This window comes from Rhinolophus sinicus, chromosome 3 (assembly GCF_057876585.1).
Source record: "Rhinolophus sinicus isolate RSI-liver-muscle chromosome 3, RSI-T2T, whole genome shotgun sequence".
Lineage (NCBI taxonomy): Eukaryota > Metazoa > Chordata > Mammalia > Chiroptera > Rhinolophidae > Rhinolophus > Rhinolophus sinicus.
In genome coordinates this window covers 139,846,707-139,862,493 of record NC_142503.1, presented here as the reverse complement: position 1 = coordinate 139,862,493, position 15,787 = coordinate 139,846,707, and the positions used below count along the sequence as shown (strand labels likewise).

General features: G+C 45.6%; 1 protein-coding gene across 28 annotated transcripts in view; it reads left to right on the top strand.

Annotated features, from left to right (window-relative positions):
- Positions 1–23: 23 nt before the first annotated feature.
- The window catches only part of PPIP5K1 (diphosphoinositol pentakisphosphate kinase 1), a 38,374-nt gene continuing 22,610 nt past the window's right edge, over positions 24–15,787 (top strand). For 17 of the 28 annotated variants that reach the window (XR_012494768.2, XM_019725367.3, XM_074327846.2 and 14 more), the window contains exons 1-25: positions 24–159; positions 3,408–3,503; positions 3,783–3,957; positions 4,402–4,597; positions 5,028–5,118; positions 5,345–5,430; positions 5,756–5,910; positions 6,043–6,144; positions 6,590–6,751; positions 7,062–7,183; positions 8,177–8,278; positions 8,512–8,598; positions 8,715–8,790; positions 8,934–9,043; positions 9,129–9,211; positions 9,375–9,506; positions 9,674–9,795; positions 10,080–10,262; positions 12,472–12,613; positions 12,798–13,021; positions 13,351–13,478; positions 13,676–13,790; positions 13,964–14,071; positions 14,678–14,794; positions 14,947–15,111. Coding sequence is in view for 27 of the 28 variants with exons in the window: in XM_019725367.3 (XP_019580926.2) it covers positions 3,811–3,957; positions 4,402–4,597; positions 5,028–5,118; positions 5,345–5,430; positions 5,756–5,910; positions 6,043–6,144; positions 6,590–6,751; positions 7,062–7,183; positions 8,177–8,278; positions 8,512–8,598; positions 8,715–8,790; positions 8,934–9,043; positions 9,129–9,211; positions 9,375–9,506; positions 9,674–9,795; positions 10,080–10,262; positions 12,472–12,613; positions 12,798–13,021; positions 13,351–13,478; positions 13,676–13,790; positions 13,964–14,071; positions 14,678–14,794; positions 14,947–15,111 (2,955 nt within the window). In the remaining variant the exon portion in view is untranslated. Of the gene's footprint in view, positions 160–478; positions 588–3,407; positions 3,566–3,782; positions 3,958–4,401; positions 4,598–5,027; positions 5,119–5,344; positions 5,431–5,755; positions 5,911–6,042; positions 6,145–6,589; positions 6,752–7,061; positions 7,184–8,176; positions 8,279–8,511; positions 8,599–8,714; positions 8,791–8,933; positions 9,044–9,128; positions 9,212–9,374; positions 9,507–9,673; positions 9,796–10,079; positions 10,263–12,471; positions 12,614–12,797; positions 13,022–13,350; positions 13,479–13,675; positions 13,791–13,963; positions 14,072–14,677; positions 14,795–14,946; positions 15,112–15,787 lie in introns of those variants that run through there. The other 11 variants (XM_074327849.2, XM_074327834.2, XM_074327845.2 and 8 more) reach the window with 4 other exon arrangements.

The following is a 15,787-nucleotide window of genomic DNA, read 5'->3' as shown; positions in this document are numbered from 1 at the left end:
CACCCTCCTCCGCGCAGAAGCGCCGGCCAACGCAACCTGACTCTGTTGCCGGTGCGCGCCCTCCGCTGATTGGTGGTACCGCAGAGAAGTCGCTCTTTGATTGGGCTGCTGTCAGGTGTCGCTGAGGGCAGGTTCGGCTGCGCGAGCGCAGGGAGGCGGGTGAGTGAGGGCCGGGGGCGGTGGGGGAGTGGCTGGGGGCTGGGGGCGGTATCTGAGGGGGTGGGCTGGGTAGAGTGGGCTCCGTTGGCGATGAAGGCTTTGGTTAGTACCCGCTGGGGGCAGCTGCGAAAAGAAACCCAGCGAAGAGGCCTCAATGTCAGCGTAGGGAGAGTGAGCAGGGAAGGCGGGGGCGGGCAAAGGCTAAGTGGAGTCAGGATAGGAGGGCGGTTTTCGTGCCTCCGAGCTGTGGGAAGAGAAGACGGAGGAGGGGGTCGGCGAGAGAAGAGACGGGCTTGGGAGGGTCTGCGTAAGCGGAGGAGTCGGCGTGGGAGAAGGTCAGGGTGGGGAGGTCTGTGTGAGGAGAGGTGAAAGTGGAGTCAGACTGGAGGCTCAGCTTGAGGAAGGGGTTGTAGCAGAAAGAAGAGAAGGTGAGTCTGGAGAGAGGGGTAGTGTGAGGAAAGAGTGGATCGCAGGCAGTCTTTGTGGGGATCACTGAGGGTTCCATATAAATATGTTACCAAGTGTGGTGACTCATCGGAGGGATTGAAGGGCTGTTTAATGCTGGGGAACCAGTGAGTGTGAGGTTAGTTGGATTATTAAGTGGATTGGTTGATCAGCGATAGGGGAAGGGGGCAGCAGTCAGTGTTGGAAGTGGTCAGGGGAGTCAATGAAGAATCATTTTAGCAAGTTGGGGAAAGAAGGCAGTAGGAGTGAGTTGATACTAAGAACGCCATCAGCACAGTCCGTGAGCGGCGGAATAAGGATATGTATGAAGGATTAAAAAGTGCATCAAGAAGGAACTAAGGGGTCCACTGTAGAAGGTGGGAAGGAGATAGGTAGTGCTACTGGCTGGAGTTTTACTGGGTTGGAATTATTCCTGCCTGGACTCAGTATTGATGTTTCCCTTTAACCCCTGATGGAGCCCTCCATCAAGTGCATGGTGATAAAGGAAATCAGAGGACTAGTGCAAACAGCCCTAACTTCTAAGAGATAATGAAGTTACACTATTTACCCTCCCTTCTACCCCTTCTCCAGATATTATTTAACATAGATATTCCTGAGAAGATTGCCCACCTGCCCCTCCTTATACCTACTTATCTCCTTCCTTCCTCCCTCCCTCCCTTTCTTTTTTGTACTTCCGGTAGGATTCAGGCCTGAGTAAGACTGCCCTTTAGCCTTGTGTAGAGTCTGACATTTCCTTTTCTTTTGCAACAAAGTACTGGGTGAGAGGGAATAGGGAGATGAGGACTGAAAATGGGAATGGCTCTTGGAACACCACATTAAACCCCAGCTTCTCCTAGAGGTACATCTAAATAAATCCTGGCTTATTTCATAGCTATTTCTGTCAGGCTTCTATTTTTGCTTTAACTATGAATTTAGACCTTTCATCTCTCTGGTGAACAGACTGTCCTTCCCCATTCCCATCCTCTGTTACACAGTTGTAATCGAATTACAAGGACAAGACTGTACATTCAGTAGAAAACCAGGAAGGACTTAATGGAAGAAAGGGTGAAAGGTTAGGAATTTTAGACATGAAAGAAAGCTCCTGCTTCAGGGAAAGGAAAAGAGTACTACAAAATTCTGCTTGCTTAAACTATACAGGGACCTTGGGAATGCCACAAATCATAGAAATTGGGTCATCACGAAAAAGGAGTTCAAAGAAATAGACAATCAAGAGGGGTGTGTGTATGTATAAGGCCTCCAGCGCACAACTGGAAATGTCTAAGGAGAATGTGGTTTCCCCATGGTGGTGGAGCAGGGGAGACAAGCAGATGGTGAAGATTAGAAAGGTCAAGGTCTGTATGAAGGTTAACTAACTTTCTAATCAAAGCTGCAAATCCCACTTGTAATGGAAAGGTTTAAAATAAAAATACAGAAAGTAATTATTGAAGACCATTTGAAAACTATAAGACTAAATCCATCCGCTTAAGGAGTTTGTGGCTTTCTTTGGTCAGTATTTCTGAGAACTTTTGGAGAATGTGGAAAATTACTTATGTGTGACTCCATTTTATTTTGAGGAAAAAATAACAGATACCCGTATCCCCACAATATAGTATTAACAAATGTTAACCTTCTGTATATTTGCTTCAGATTTTTTAAAAATTGAAATAAACATTATAGGTAAAGTTGTGAAGTTCCAGTCGAATCCTTCTCAATTCCATTCTCCCCTCTCCTCAGAGCTAATCACCATCTTGAATTGGATGTCTTTCTTTCCAGTCTATATTTTTATACTTCTACTAATTATGTATACAGTCATAAACATATGTAATATTTTTTATTTGTACAAACAACTGTATAGTATGTATTCCTATAGATTGCATTTGGAAGCTGCCCGTGTTGTTTGATTCATTTTTTAAAATTGCTGTTAGGCTGTCATTTGTATACACTACATTGTATTTATCCATTCTCCTACTTGTGACATCTGAATTGTTTTCCGTTTTCCCCATTACCTCAGTGAGGTTATGAGCATCCTTGCACATGTCTTCTTATGTGCAAGAGTTTCTCGACAACAGGATTTCTTAATCTCAGCACTAGCACCATTTTGGACGGGATAATTCTTTGTGGTGGAGGAATATCCTATGCATTTTAGAGTGATTAGCATTGCTGAGGTTTACTCACCAGATGCCAATAGCAACCCCCCCAGATATGATAACCCAAACTGTCTCCTACCAAATGTCCCCTGCACAGCATATTCACAATTGGTTAGGCATCATTTCTCTAGGTGTATGTATACAGAAGTGCAACTGCCAGGTTGTGCTGACTCAAGAACATCTTAAGATAGTCTCTAGATTATGAGTCTAGGCAGGATTTTTTTTTTTTTTCCACTATAGCTTCTGGTGTGAGGGACTTTGACCTGGATCAGCCCTGGGTCTGTAGTCCCAGGACACAGTAGAGAGAAAATTGAAATTTCAGTTTGAGAATGGGTTGGGGGCTATTGTGTGGATGCCTGTGTCCTCAACCTCACAACCAGCACCAGACCTATTTCCTTGAATGGCTTTCCTGGACTTGAGTATCTGTCTTTTAAGGTGGAGCAGGTGAAGGAGAGAGGGGTCATAGGGAATTTTAATGTTCTGATAATGCTTAGAACATAGGATGCCCTTAATAAACGTTTTTTGAGTTAATCCATGGTAGGAATGAAGGTGGGGTTAAGGGCCAAAGGAGCTGCTACTGTGGGGAGGTGGAGAAGGGCTAGGAACATTTTGGAGTGAATCCGAAGTTTGAAATGGCTCTTGAACTTTTTCTCGTAGGAATTGACATTAGCCTTCCATGAGGAACCGCCTTTGTCATTTGCTACTGGAGTTAATGGTGTTTCCTGCTGGCAGAATCAGGGACATGCCAGCACTGTAAGGGCTAATCTACCGACCCGCTTACCAGTCTCACGCTTGAGGGTGGGATGAGCTGGGAGGTAAAGGGATAATTTGCTTTTCTCTTATGGAGCGTTAGTCATTTCGAGTCATAGCCCACATGCCTCCTTCCCTGTTGATGCTTGTCACCATAGCTTTGCTTCCTGTTTCCCCTAGTTCCCTTGTAGTTCCTGCTTCTTGTCTCATTCCCCATTCCCCATCCCCCACCCACTGCTCCTGGGCTTGGATTTTGAGCTAATGGGATATCCTCCACTGCAGAGCGGGATGAGTGGGTGCTCCGGCGGGGATGTGGTCATTGCCGGCCAGTGAGAGCGAGAGTGCCACAGCCCACTTCTTCCTTGGAGCTGGAGATGAGGGGCTGGGCACCCGTGGAATAGGCATGAGGACAGAAGAGAGTGACAGCGAGCTCCTTGAGGACGAAGAGGATGAAGTGGTAAGACTGGAGAAAATGATGTAACTTGGTGTTGGGACCCCTGTAATAGAGAGTTGAGATTCCTTTGGATGGATACACCTCTCTGTTCTTTCCAAATGAATAGATGCCCTGTCATAAACAGGCCCTATCCTGATTAAGGAGAGGGTCCGTGGAAATTGGTTGGATTGCCTCTCTTTGAAGCTCCTATCATATTGACTCATGGTTGTTGGTTCTCTGGCTCTTCTGCCTGAGCACACATTTCCTACTGTAGAAAGGTGCTTATTCTGAAGGCAGTAGGAATCCCTACAGGCACTCCAATCTAGACCTAAGTTAGGAGTCAACCTTTACCCCATAGGTCTGAAGTCCTGGCAAGAAAATGTGCCCTAAGAAGATGAGACAGTGTTCCCTGACAGGGATGGGCTAGCTGGGAAGTTCCTCAGTTCCCGACAGCATTTCCTCTCTTAGCCTCCTGAACCTCAGATCATTGTTGGCATCTGTGCCATGACCAAGAAATCCAAGTCCAAGCCAATGACCCAAATCCTAGAGCGACTCTGCAGATTCGACTACCTGACTGTTATTATCCTGGGAGAAGATGTGATCCTCAATGAACCTGTGGAAAACTGGCCATCCTGCCACTGCCTCATTTCTTTCCACTCCAAAGGTTAGGGTCTATAAAGGAAAATGGGAAGGAATGGTGTTGGGAATGCTGGACTGGGAAGTGAGGTTCTTACTGTCAGATAGTAAAGAGGACTTCAGCTCTTCCCGACACACCAGAGAGCAGTACAAAGGGGTCTGCTTTCCCTACATCCTGGGGGGGGGGGGGGGTTGCTATGGATAGTGTAAAGCCCATATTTGAATTTCAGGATAGTTCTAAGGGTCTCTAGAGAGACCCTAAAAATAATTTCTGTTTTACTTTTTCCTGTTGGACATTCTAGACTTGGGAAGTTGGGCAGAAAGATAAGGGAAGGGATAGATGAGTAGAGGAGCTCCATGACAATTAATAGCTTTAATACGTCTCTATTTCTCTTGATGTTTTCTCACTCTGTCTCTTTCACTTTCTTTGGTCTCTTTATTTCCTTTCTCCATCCCAGGCTTTCCTCTGGACAAAGCTGTTGCTTACTCCAAGCTTCGAAACCCCTTTCTTATCAATGACCTGGCTATGCAGTATTACATCCAGGATAGGTATAGCTTTCTGTTGACTGGTGGGATGGGTGGCCCAGAGAGTATGCCTGTTCAGAGAACCCACTCTGGGAGGGATAGTCAAACAAACATGGTTAATATTTGTCCTATTCCCTCCTGAGTTCTGTACCCTGGTGTCTCCAGTTCCTGAGCAAATGAATTCCCTAGCCTCTCCCCATAGTCACCATCCCCCCACCTTTCCCAGCTAATTTATTCTGGGGGGTGACAGGAGGGAGGTGTACCGGATCCTGCAGGAGGAAGGTATTGATCTGCCTCGATATGCTGTGCTCAACCGTGACCCTGCCCGGCCTGAGGGTGAGTACCTGGCCTTGTCCAGTCCTGCTCTGCCTTGCTTTCTATGACTTAGCCCAGTTCTCCATCCTTTAGACACCACCTATCTAAGTGAGGCTTTGGTTATTAGAGCCATGGCTATAGTAAGAGCCATGGATCTTTGGACACAGCCTTGGACTTTTCTTATATAGATATTGTTATATTTATATGCCATATAGTTATTACATATTTATTACTAAGGTATAGTCATAGAAATTTGAGGATGATGGAGATTAAAACATGGAGAAATGGGGGTTGGACGTTTTCTACAAACCTAGGCCCTAGCAATGACTGCACACCTACCTTTCAGAGTGCAACCTGATAGAAGGTGAAGACCATGTAGAGGTAAACGGCGCTGTCTTTCCCAAGCCCTTTGTGGAGAAGCCAGTAAGTGCAGAGGACCACAATGTTTACATCTACTACCCCAGCTCAGCTGGAGGAGGAAGCCAGCGCCTCTTCCGTAAGGTATGGCTGACATTTGAGCATTTGGGGAGTCAGAGGTAGAAGGACAAAAATGAAGTTGTGGGAAGGGAAGCTGGAGGATTTGGGGACAAAGTAGAGGCAACATTTTTTTCTCTCTTCCTTTTCATTCTGAAGATTGGCAGCCGAAGCAGCGTTTACTCTCCTGAGAGCAGCGTCCGAAAGACAGGGTCATACATCTATGAGGAGTTTATGCCGACAGATGGCACAGATGTCAAGGTTATGGTGGCTACAGGGATTCCAGAGGTTATAAATGTCTGGCTGGGATGGGGTGCTGGAGGAGCACATGGAAGCCTATGGAGGGGGTCATAGAAAATGAAGTGTGAATGTGAGTGGCTTTCATATGCAGGTGAAGATAACAAGTGGGGCAGTAGATACTGTCACTGTCAGAGCAAGGACATGGCAGATGGAGTAATGTTGGTAACTTATTTCTTATTAAGGACTAGATGATAGTGCTGGAATCCCAAGGAGAAACCTTCATAATGATACTTCACCAGGGCTCAATAAGAAAAATGTCAGTCTCTTTGTTCTTAATACTCAGGGCATTTTTTTGTTTTGTTTTGTTTTTGTTTCTTCACAACTAGTCTGCAGAACTAGTGCTCATATTGTCTTCTCATATGCAGGGTGAGCTGTGGGCATACTCAGTGATGCTATGTACCTGCAGGTGTATACAGTGGGGCCAGATTATGCCCATGCTGAAGCCAGGAAATCTCCAGCTTTGGATGGGAAGGTTGAACGAGACAGTGAAGGGAAAGAAATTCGATATCCAGTCATGCTGACCGCCATGGAAAAGTTGGTAGCCAGGAAAGTCTGCGTAGCTTTTAAGGTAGAGGAAGGCCCATGGTGGGACGGGGGTGGGGATGGGGGGTAAATTGGGGCATGCTGTGAACGAAGGAAAGAAACAGGAGCAGGGGCCAGGGGCTCTTTTCTTTTAAACATTTTATTTTTTAAATTTAATTTCATTGTTTTATACTAGTTTCAGGTATACAAAACAACATAATGATTAAACATTTACACCCCTCACAAAGTAATACCCCTCCAAGTCTACTACCCCTCTGACATCGTATATAGTTGTTATAATACCATTGACTGTCTTCCCTATGTTCTTGTTCTCATCTTGCCTCTTTCCTCTGCAGCAAACAGTTTGTGGTTTTGACCTTCTTCGTGCCAATGGTCACTCCTTTGTGTGTGATGTCAATGGCTTCAGTTTTGTCAAGAATTCGATGAAATACTACGATGACTGTGCCAAGATTCTGGGGTAAGGGACACAGTGGTCTGGGCTGGGGAGAATGGGCTTAGAGAAGAGAGAAAGTTTTTGCTTTAATTTAAATATTGCAGAAATGATTTAAAAGTGAAAAAGGAAAGTGGAGAAAGGGCTCCTCAGCCCTCTTGCCTTTCCAACACTGCTCTCCCCAGAGGTAATTACTGTTAATTGTCTTAGACGTAACAGTATCTTTTTCTGCCGTGTATAAACAATGTTTATTGTACTAAATGTGATCAATCATACTGTAATACTGTTTTACAATTTGACTTTTAAAAAATTCATCACATAATATTTAAAACATTCAAAAATATATAAGGAGCGATGAATATGGTGAGTATCCATGTATTTACCATTGAGCTTAAGAAATAAAATATTAAGAATACTGTTCAAGGGCTAGCCCTGTGGCTCAGGTGATTGGAGTGCCTTGCTCCTAAGACCGCGGTCACTGGTTCGATTCCCACATGGGCCAGTGAGCTGCGCCCTCTACAGCTAAGACTGTGAACAACAGCTCTCCCTGGAGCTGGGCTGCCATGAGCTGCGGTGAGCAGCTGACCGACAACCAGCGACGGACTGCCTCAGCCCTGGGGGAGCACAAGGCTCATAATACCAGCATGGGCCAGGGAGCTGTGTCCTACACAACTAGACTGAGAAACAACTGGGAAACAATGGCTTGAACCGGAATGGGGGGGCAGGCAGAGAAGGGGAATAAAAACACCAGAATATAGCCTTTCCATAACCGTTGCTAATTACATCCCCTTCCCTCCCACCCAGAGGTACCCACAATTGTTAATTTAGTGTTTGTTATTTCCATATATTAATATTTTTATTGCAAATCTGGGGGTGTCTTTTTTTGCATATTTTTAGACTTTATATTAATGTATATTAATGTATATTAATCTACAACATACTAGTTTTTGAGCGCTTCATTCATATGTGTGGTTCTGGTTCATTCATTTTCACACAGCTTCTTTATATTTCTCCTTCTAGGAACACCATAATGCGGGAACTTGCCCCACAGTTTCAGATCCCATGGTCCATCCCCACAGAGGCTGAGGACATTCCCATTGTCCCTACCACATCTGGCACTATGTGAGCAAAAGTAAAAAAGCTGGAGTAACCAACTTAAGGCACCTAAGTCAGACCAGTGGTTACTTCTTGACCCTGTTCGTTCTTACTAGTGGAGCCTGGGTCTCTTCTAGGCAGTTTCCTTAACCCTACCTACAGTTTTCCCTTTGTTCTTTGACATGTCAAGTAGGATGAAATGGTGGGAGGTGGTGTCGGGTGGGATGGAGGAGAGGCCCTAAAAGCATCCCCTGTCTTAGGATGGAACTTCGTTGTGTCATTGCAATTATCCGTCATGGGGATCGTACCCCCAAGCAGAAGATGAAGATGGAAGTGACGCACCCAAGGTAGGAAGAGTGTTCTAATTTAAACAAATAGTTTTTGTGAGGGAACTAAGGAGGGGGCAGCTTCCAGAGGCTTTGACTATCTTACCCCATACTAAAGCTTCTCCTTATTTCTTCAGGTTTTTCAGTCTATTTGAAAAACATAGTGGCTACAAGACAGGGAAATTAAAACTAAAACGGCCCGAGCAGCTACAGGTAAGATGGTGAATCTGGCTGGAAGCATCAGTGCTTTGTGAAAGATAATGGGTATGGGATTGGGGCCTCCATGAGAGACCAGGATGAAAGGGTAACAGGCCAGGACGTGGCCTCCTGCATGGATACCCTGTTATCTCCTCCAGGAGGTGCTGGACATCGCACGGCTGCTATTGGCTGAACTGGAGAAAGAACCAGGTGGCGAGATCGAGGAGAAGACTGGGAAACTAGAGCAGCTGAAGTCTGTGCTGGAGATGTGAGAAAGGGGCTCGGAAAAGGGAGCCAATAACAGTGAGACTTGGTAGCTGGGACAGAAAGTAAATTGTGGGTTTATCCTGCAGGTATGGTCACTTCTCAGGCATCAACCGGAAGGTGCAGTTGACTTATTACCCTCATGGAGTAAAAGCTTCTAATGAGGGGCAAGGTAAGATACAATATTCCCTTCCCATTACATTCAGACCTCTTATTCTTGAATCCTTAGATGACCTGAACCCCAGATTACCTGTTTGGGCTCCTCAAAAGACCTAACATTTAGATATCCCAGGTATTCTCTTTATAGACTTGTTCACCGCCCCTTATTCCTACAGATCCACAGCCGGAGGCTCTCGGACCATCTCTATTGCTGGTACTGAAGTGGGGTGGAGAACTCACTCCTGCTGGTCGTGTTCAGGCTGAGGAGCTGGGGCGAGCTTTTCGCTGCATGTACCCTGGAGGACAGGGTGAGTGTTTGGCAGGGTGGGGGTGGGGTTGTGTAAATACCTAGCGAGGTCGGGATAAGATGATTAGGGGATAAGTTGGGAAATGAAGGGACTGAGGCAATGGCGAAGTTAAAGGAGGAATGAGCATGTGGGTAGCATGCACTCCTGGTCTTCCCCTTTCCCCCCAGGTGACTATGCTGGCTTCCCCGGATGTGGGCTGCTTCGTCTCCATAGCACTTTCCGCCATGATCTCAAGATCTATGCCTCTGATGAGGGCCGTGTCCAGATGACTGCTGCTGCCTTTGCTAAGGTGCACACTACAGTCTCTCACAATCCCAGCTTCATTTAGGGAGAGCAGCAGAGAGTTTGGAGAACTAGTTGGGAAATTTTAGGGTCTTTGTGTGCCGACTCAGAGAAATTTCTTCTTGTGTCTGATTCCATTCTATACTACCGAGAATAATTAGCGAGGGCAGGCCCCTTGACCTATACGCAGTCCTCCAAGCCAGTTGTTATTTTATCTCCCACACCATCTAGGCCTGCGGGGACTGCACTAGACTGGAAAGAAAACTAATAGACTTTGTACTTCCCCTCCAGGGCCTTCTGGCTCTAGAAGGGGAGCTGACACCCATTTTGGTACAAATGGTGAAGAGTGCCAACATGAACGGGCTCCTGGACAGCGACGGTGATTCCTTGAGCAGCTGCCAGCACCGGGTCAAAGCTCGACTGCACCACATTTTGCAGCAGGATACGCCCTTTGGCCCTGAGGATTATGAGCAGGTCGGGCTCTCCCTATCTCTGTACACAATATACCCCTGATCCCAAATTCCAAGAATTATAAACAATAGTAATTAGTAATGGTATGTGCTTTTCATACATTATCTCAGTTACTCTTTACCCTTTGAGATAAGTAGGGGTCTACAATTTCAAAAGTCTCATATCCACAATTTCAAAAATCAAAAAGATTTTTATAGGTTTGGAACCAAGAAGCATTTGGTAGCAAAACCTGATAAGACTATTTTTTTAAATTAAAGTTTATTAGGGTGACAATTGTTAGTAAAGTTACATAGATTTCAGGTGTACAATTCTGTAATACATCATCTATAAATCCCATTGTGTGTTCACACCCAGAGTCAGTTTCTCCTTCCATCACCATATATTTGATCCCCTTTACCCTCATCTACCACCCCCCCGATAAGACTATTTCAAATCCCTATTTATCCCATTTAGTGTAAATAGTCATACATTTTGCTGTGTAAATGTAAATGTGTTTGGTTATGCCCTAGGCCCTGCTAGAGATATTACATAGCATATAGCATATGCACTGTATGAACTTCCTAAAGTCTGAAAAATTCTCAATTCCAAACCTAGCTGGTCCCAAGGATTTCGAATGAATGTTTCAGTTATCTATTGCTGCATAAAAAAACTACCTCAAAACTCAGTAACTTAAGACAACCACCATTTTATTGTCTTACAGTTCTAGGCTCAACTCGTCTTGCTTGGGGTTTCTCCTAATTTGCCCAGATGTTATCCAGATGTTGGAACTGAACCATCTGGAGGCTCGACTGGGATGCTGGGATGGCTGGGCTCTCTCCCCCTTCACGCTCTCCCTGTAGTCTCAGGGCCTTTCCTCTCCACATGTTTTCTCCATGTGGTTTCTGTAGCATGGTAACCAGACTTCTTAAATGGTAACTTAAAACTCTCCCAAAGCAGAAGCCTCCAAACTTCTTTGAAGTGTAGCCCAGAATTAGCACAACATAACTTTATTATCTTTTATTGGTTAGGAGTCACAGGGCCAGCCTAGATTCAAGGGAAGGGGAAGGTGACAAAGAATTAATTTTGTGGTCATCTTTAATCCACCATAAGAACTGTGGACCTGTACTACTTTCCCCCCATTTTACAGATTAGGAAACCTAGGCTCAGAAGAATTTAAGCAACGTTTCCAAGGTCACCCAGCTAGTTTGAACCCAAGGAGTTTAACCTGAGAGCCCAGGCTGTTAGCCACTGCAGTACACTGCTTCAAGGTATTAATCATAGTGGATGCCATCACCCAATGTCATCCTTTTTCCTGTGTACCCAGGCCATTATTGACTGGGTATCATATGCTAGACAATGACTTTCCATCATCCTACCACTGATAGCTCCACATTTCTGATAGATTCTTTTTAAAAAAAAAAAAATTATTGATTTTTTAAAATTGTAGTACCACTTGAACCACTTTTAAGTGTACTGTTCAAGTGGCATTAAGTACATTCACACCATTTCTTATAGACTCTTAAATGAACTAAGTAGCTGAGCACATTGCCTAGAGAATGGCTTTTTCTGTGTTCTTTTCTGAACACACTTGATAAGGGCTGGACCTTGCTCCTTTATTTTCTAATCCATTGCTCAGTGTCAAATCTGAAAAAGCTAAGGCACCTTTTCTTTCTCCCTTGCTTCCTTTTGCTAACAAGAATGGAACTCATGTAGGTAGAATGTGTGCATTCCGTCCACAATCCTCTTTGCCTTTCCCCATTCTTCATTGACTGTTACTGTCCTAAAAGTTTGAGTTGGCACCTAGTTCTGAGATTGGCACCTCTTCTCTAGGTTCAAGCTAGCATCTTGTTTAGAGGAATACGATAATATTATCTCCATTGCCTACTCATGAAAACATTCTGTGAGAATTTTGAGGGATTTTGGTTTAATCTTTATTCCCCAGCATTTTTTATGTGGTTTTTAGAACCCTTCCAAGAAAAGAACCTAGGTCTATTTTATTTCCTCTGGACTCTAAGACTTTTAAGATCAACCCTTCTTAGATAGATGACTGCATGCTAGAGCAGTCCCCTCATCTGAAGGCCCTAGAACTGCTGGTGTGTGCAATAGTCTAAGAGTGCTCTTTGGAGTAAGCCAACAAACATTTTATTTACAGGCAATCTCTGTAATAAGCTCACAGGAATCTGGGCAGTTCGCACTTTGCCTATCTTGCCTTTCATCTCTCTCTTCCCCACAGCTGGCTCCCACTGGAAGCACTTCCCTACTCAACTCCATGGCTGTCATCCAGAATCCTGTGAAGGTCTGTGATCAGGTATTTGCCCTGATTGAAAACCTCACTCACCAGATCCAGGAACGGATGCAGGACCCTAAGTATGTAGGTGGGTATGAATACTATCTTCCCTTCAAGGTTTCAGGTGTGGTTGGATTCCTCAGACACTCCTATGTCTTCTCCTAAATGTCGGAGACATGGCATACTCATCTCTCTGATTCTACTTCAGTTTTGTTAGGGTTTTTTGTTAGAGGTAAAATCTTGGCTTCTCTGACACTCCGTCTTCCTTCCAGACCTGCAACTCTACCACAGTGAGACGCTAGAGCTAATGCTACAGCGTTGGAGCAAGCTGGAGCGTGACTTTCGGCAGAAGAGTGGGCGCTATGATATCAGTAAGATCCCTGACATCTATGACTGTGTCAAGTATGATGTGCAGCACAATGCAAGTCTGGGACTTCAAGGCACAGCAGAGTTGCTCCGTCTCTCTAAGGCACTGGCTGATGTGGTCATTCCCCAGGTGTGTCTCAGGTCAGGAACCTAGCCTGGGGATATGGGTATGGAGTAAGGAGGGAGCAAAAAGGCAGAAAGGAGGAGGGGTGGTGTGGGAACCAGGGGAAGGAAACTTAGGGAAGGAAGGTGTTGAGTTGCTACAATTCTCAGGGTCTACTCTGGCACTGAGTAAGTATAAGAGACTAGCTGCAGGGAAACCTGGAGCGGGGGAATGTGGTGGATATGAAAGAAACCCCAAACCTGAGGTGCACACAAGCATAATCTTGGGCCTGAGAGTATGAGGCAAAAGAAAAACAAGATCCACTGAGGTACTTATTCTTGGCCTATGGCCCCTAGGAGTACGGGATCAGTCGGGAGGAGAAACTGGAGATTGCCGTGGGCTTCTGTCTTCCATTGTTGCGGAAGATACTACTTGACCTGCAGAGAACCCACGAGGATGAGTCTGTCAACAAGCTGCATCCCCTGTGAGGGAGGGCTGGGAGGGGAGCTGGATGGAGGGAGGGGCATGTCAGGGAGCCCTTGGGGGAATCCAGAACCAAGAATAGAAGGGATTCTGGGGTGGAAAGCAGAGGAGAAGTCTTTGAGGTGGGAGGAAAGAGTTTGGGGGCGGGGGGGGGGAGAGGTTTATCTGACAGTGCGAGTGACTTAGCTATTATCTCAGGTATTCCCGAGGAGTGCTCTCCCCAGGCCGCCATGTTCGAACACGTCTCTATTTCACCAGCGAAAGCCATGTCCACTCTCTACTCAGTGTCTTCCGTTATGGGGGACTTCTGGATGTAAGGCTCCTACTTCTTCCTTCAGCCTATGATCATCTTTTCCCAGCATTCTTTTAGTCTGTTCCTCATGCTTCTTTTTTTACTTCAAGCTTTCTCTGTTCTCCTTGTCTCCCTGCCCATTCCCTGACTCCCTTGTCCTTGGGTGTTGGCTTACCTCTTCTTGTGTTCGGTAGGAAACTCAGGATGCACAGTGGCAGCGAGCTTTGGCTTATCTTAGTGCCATCTCAGAGCTCAACTACATGACCCAGATTGTCATCATGCTTTATGAGGACAACACACGGGTGAGGAGCTAACAGGGTGGGATGAGGAAGAGGGCCCCTTCTTTCTTCTCCATCCCCTTTTAGGAAAAAACTTTCTTAACTTATGAATTTGTAGACTCCAGCTAGGTGTGGCACCTAGGCACAGCATGACACAGAGTACCTAGGAAGTTCCTACTGGAACAGAAAAAGTATTTTGGGATGGTGGTGTGCCAGAGATACCATAGAACATACTCTGCCATTTAGGGAGGGTATGGAATTTGGGACAGTGAGCCTTTCTCTCAAACATTGTTACACATATGGCTCCACAAGGATATCTTTAAATAAAGTGCTGCTATATGCACTGTAGCAAAGCTGAGATATTGTGGGAGATGTATGGGGAGGGTTATAGAAGAAGAAGGTGGAAAGTCACATGAAGCAGTGAATCTCAAATGGTGGCGGTGAGGGGATGAGGATCCTGTAACACTAGGCTACAAGGGAAGCTCTACTAGATCATCCCGAGTGGGGTAAGACTAAATCCTCCACCCTGGGAGGATGTTTCTCTCGGGTTCCTCTCTGTTGTTCCTGCCTGGTCTTCCACCACCATATCCAGCTCCTCTCACAGCCCCTGCACCTGATGACACCCCACAGGATCCCTTATCAGAGGAGCGGTTCCATGTGGAACTGCACTTCAGCCCTGGAGTGAAAGGTGTTGAGGAAGAAGGCAGTGCCCCAACTGGCTATGGATTCCGTCCCGCCTCTTCTGAGGTGAGTCAGAATGCTGGGGTTTGGGACTGGAGCATTTAGGAACCAAGTGCTGGGAACCTTGGAAACAGTACAGGGAGGTAAAAGGGTTGGGAAGCCTGGGATTAGGAGGCTGGAGGCCATTCACACTTCTATCTGTGCCTGTTGTTGGACAGAATGAGGAAATGAAGACAGACCAAGGCAGCATGGAGAACCTGTGCCCAGGGAAGGCATCAGATGAGCCAGACCGGGCACTACAGACTTCACCCCAGTCCTCTGAGGGCCCTGGCCTCCCAAGGAGATCACCCCTCATTCGTAACCGCAAAGCTGGCTCCATGGAGGTAATGGGACGGTCTTGGGAGAAAGAAGTGGTGGAAGTGCTCATGGGACAATATCCATGAATCCTCTGAGTTCCCTTGGGGGGAGGGGATCCTTGGGACCTTAAGCAGAATCTTCCTAACCCTGATGGACATGTGTTACTTAATCTCTCTTTCACAGCTGGTTTCACAATAAAACTCCTTTAAGGTGGTTGATACTTCTGAGATTAAAGAGACGCCAGTGAGAGGTGCCTGAGAGATAAGGATTGTAAGAGATGAGATTGAGGAGGAGGCCTCTGGATGCTTTTGAAAAGGCAGTTCTTTAAAAGGAAATATAGTAGAAACAGCATGTACTCTGGGCTAAAATCCCAGTCTGATACTTAGAAGCTGTGTGACCTCGGACAGGTAACTTCTCCAAGCCTCAATTTTTTTCATCTATAAAATACAAGTAATATCCATCCTATAGAGATGCTCAGTGAACAGTAGCTATAATAATAATACGATTGATACTAAATGCCAGGTCCTCTCCATCTCTGTTGCCTTATAAAAATTATAGCTCAGACAGGAGGAGCAAATATGTTATACTTTCATTTAATCCCTTTAGGGTTATCTGTACTCTCATCCTAGAAGGGAATCAAGTCTGAAAGTCTATCTAATGAGCAGATTTATCGGCCTGGGCCTACATTCTGCTATTCTTGGA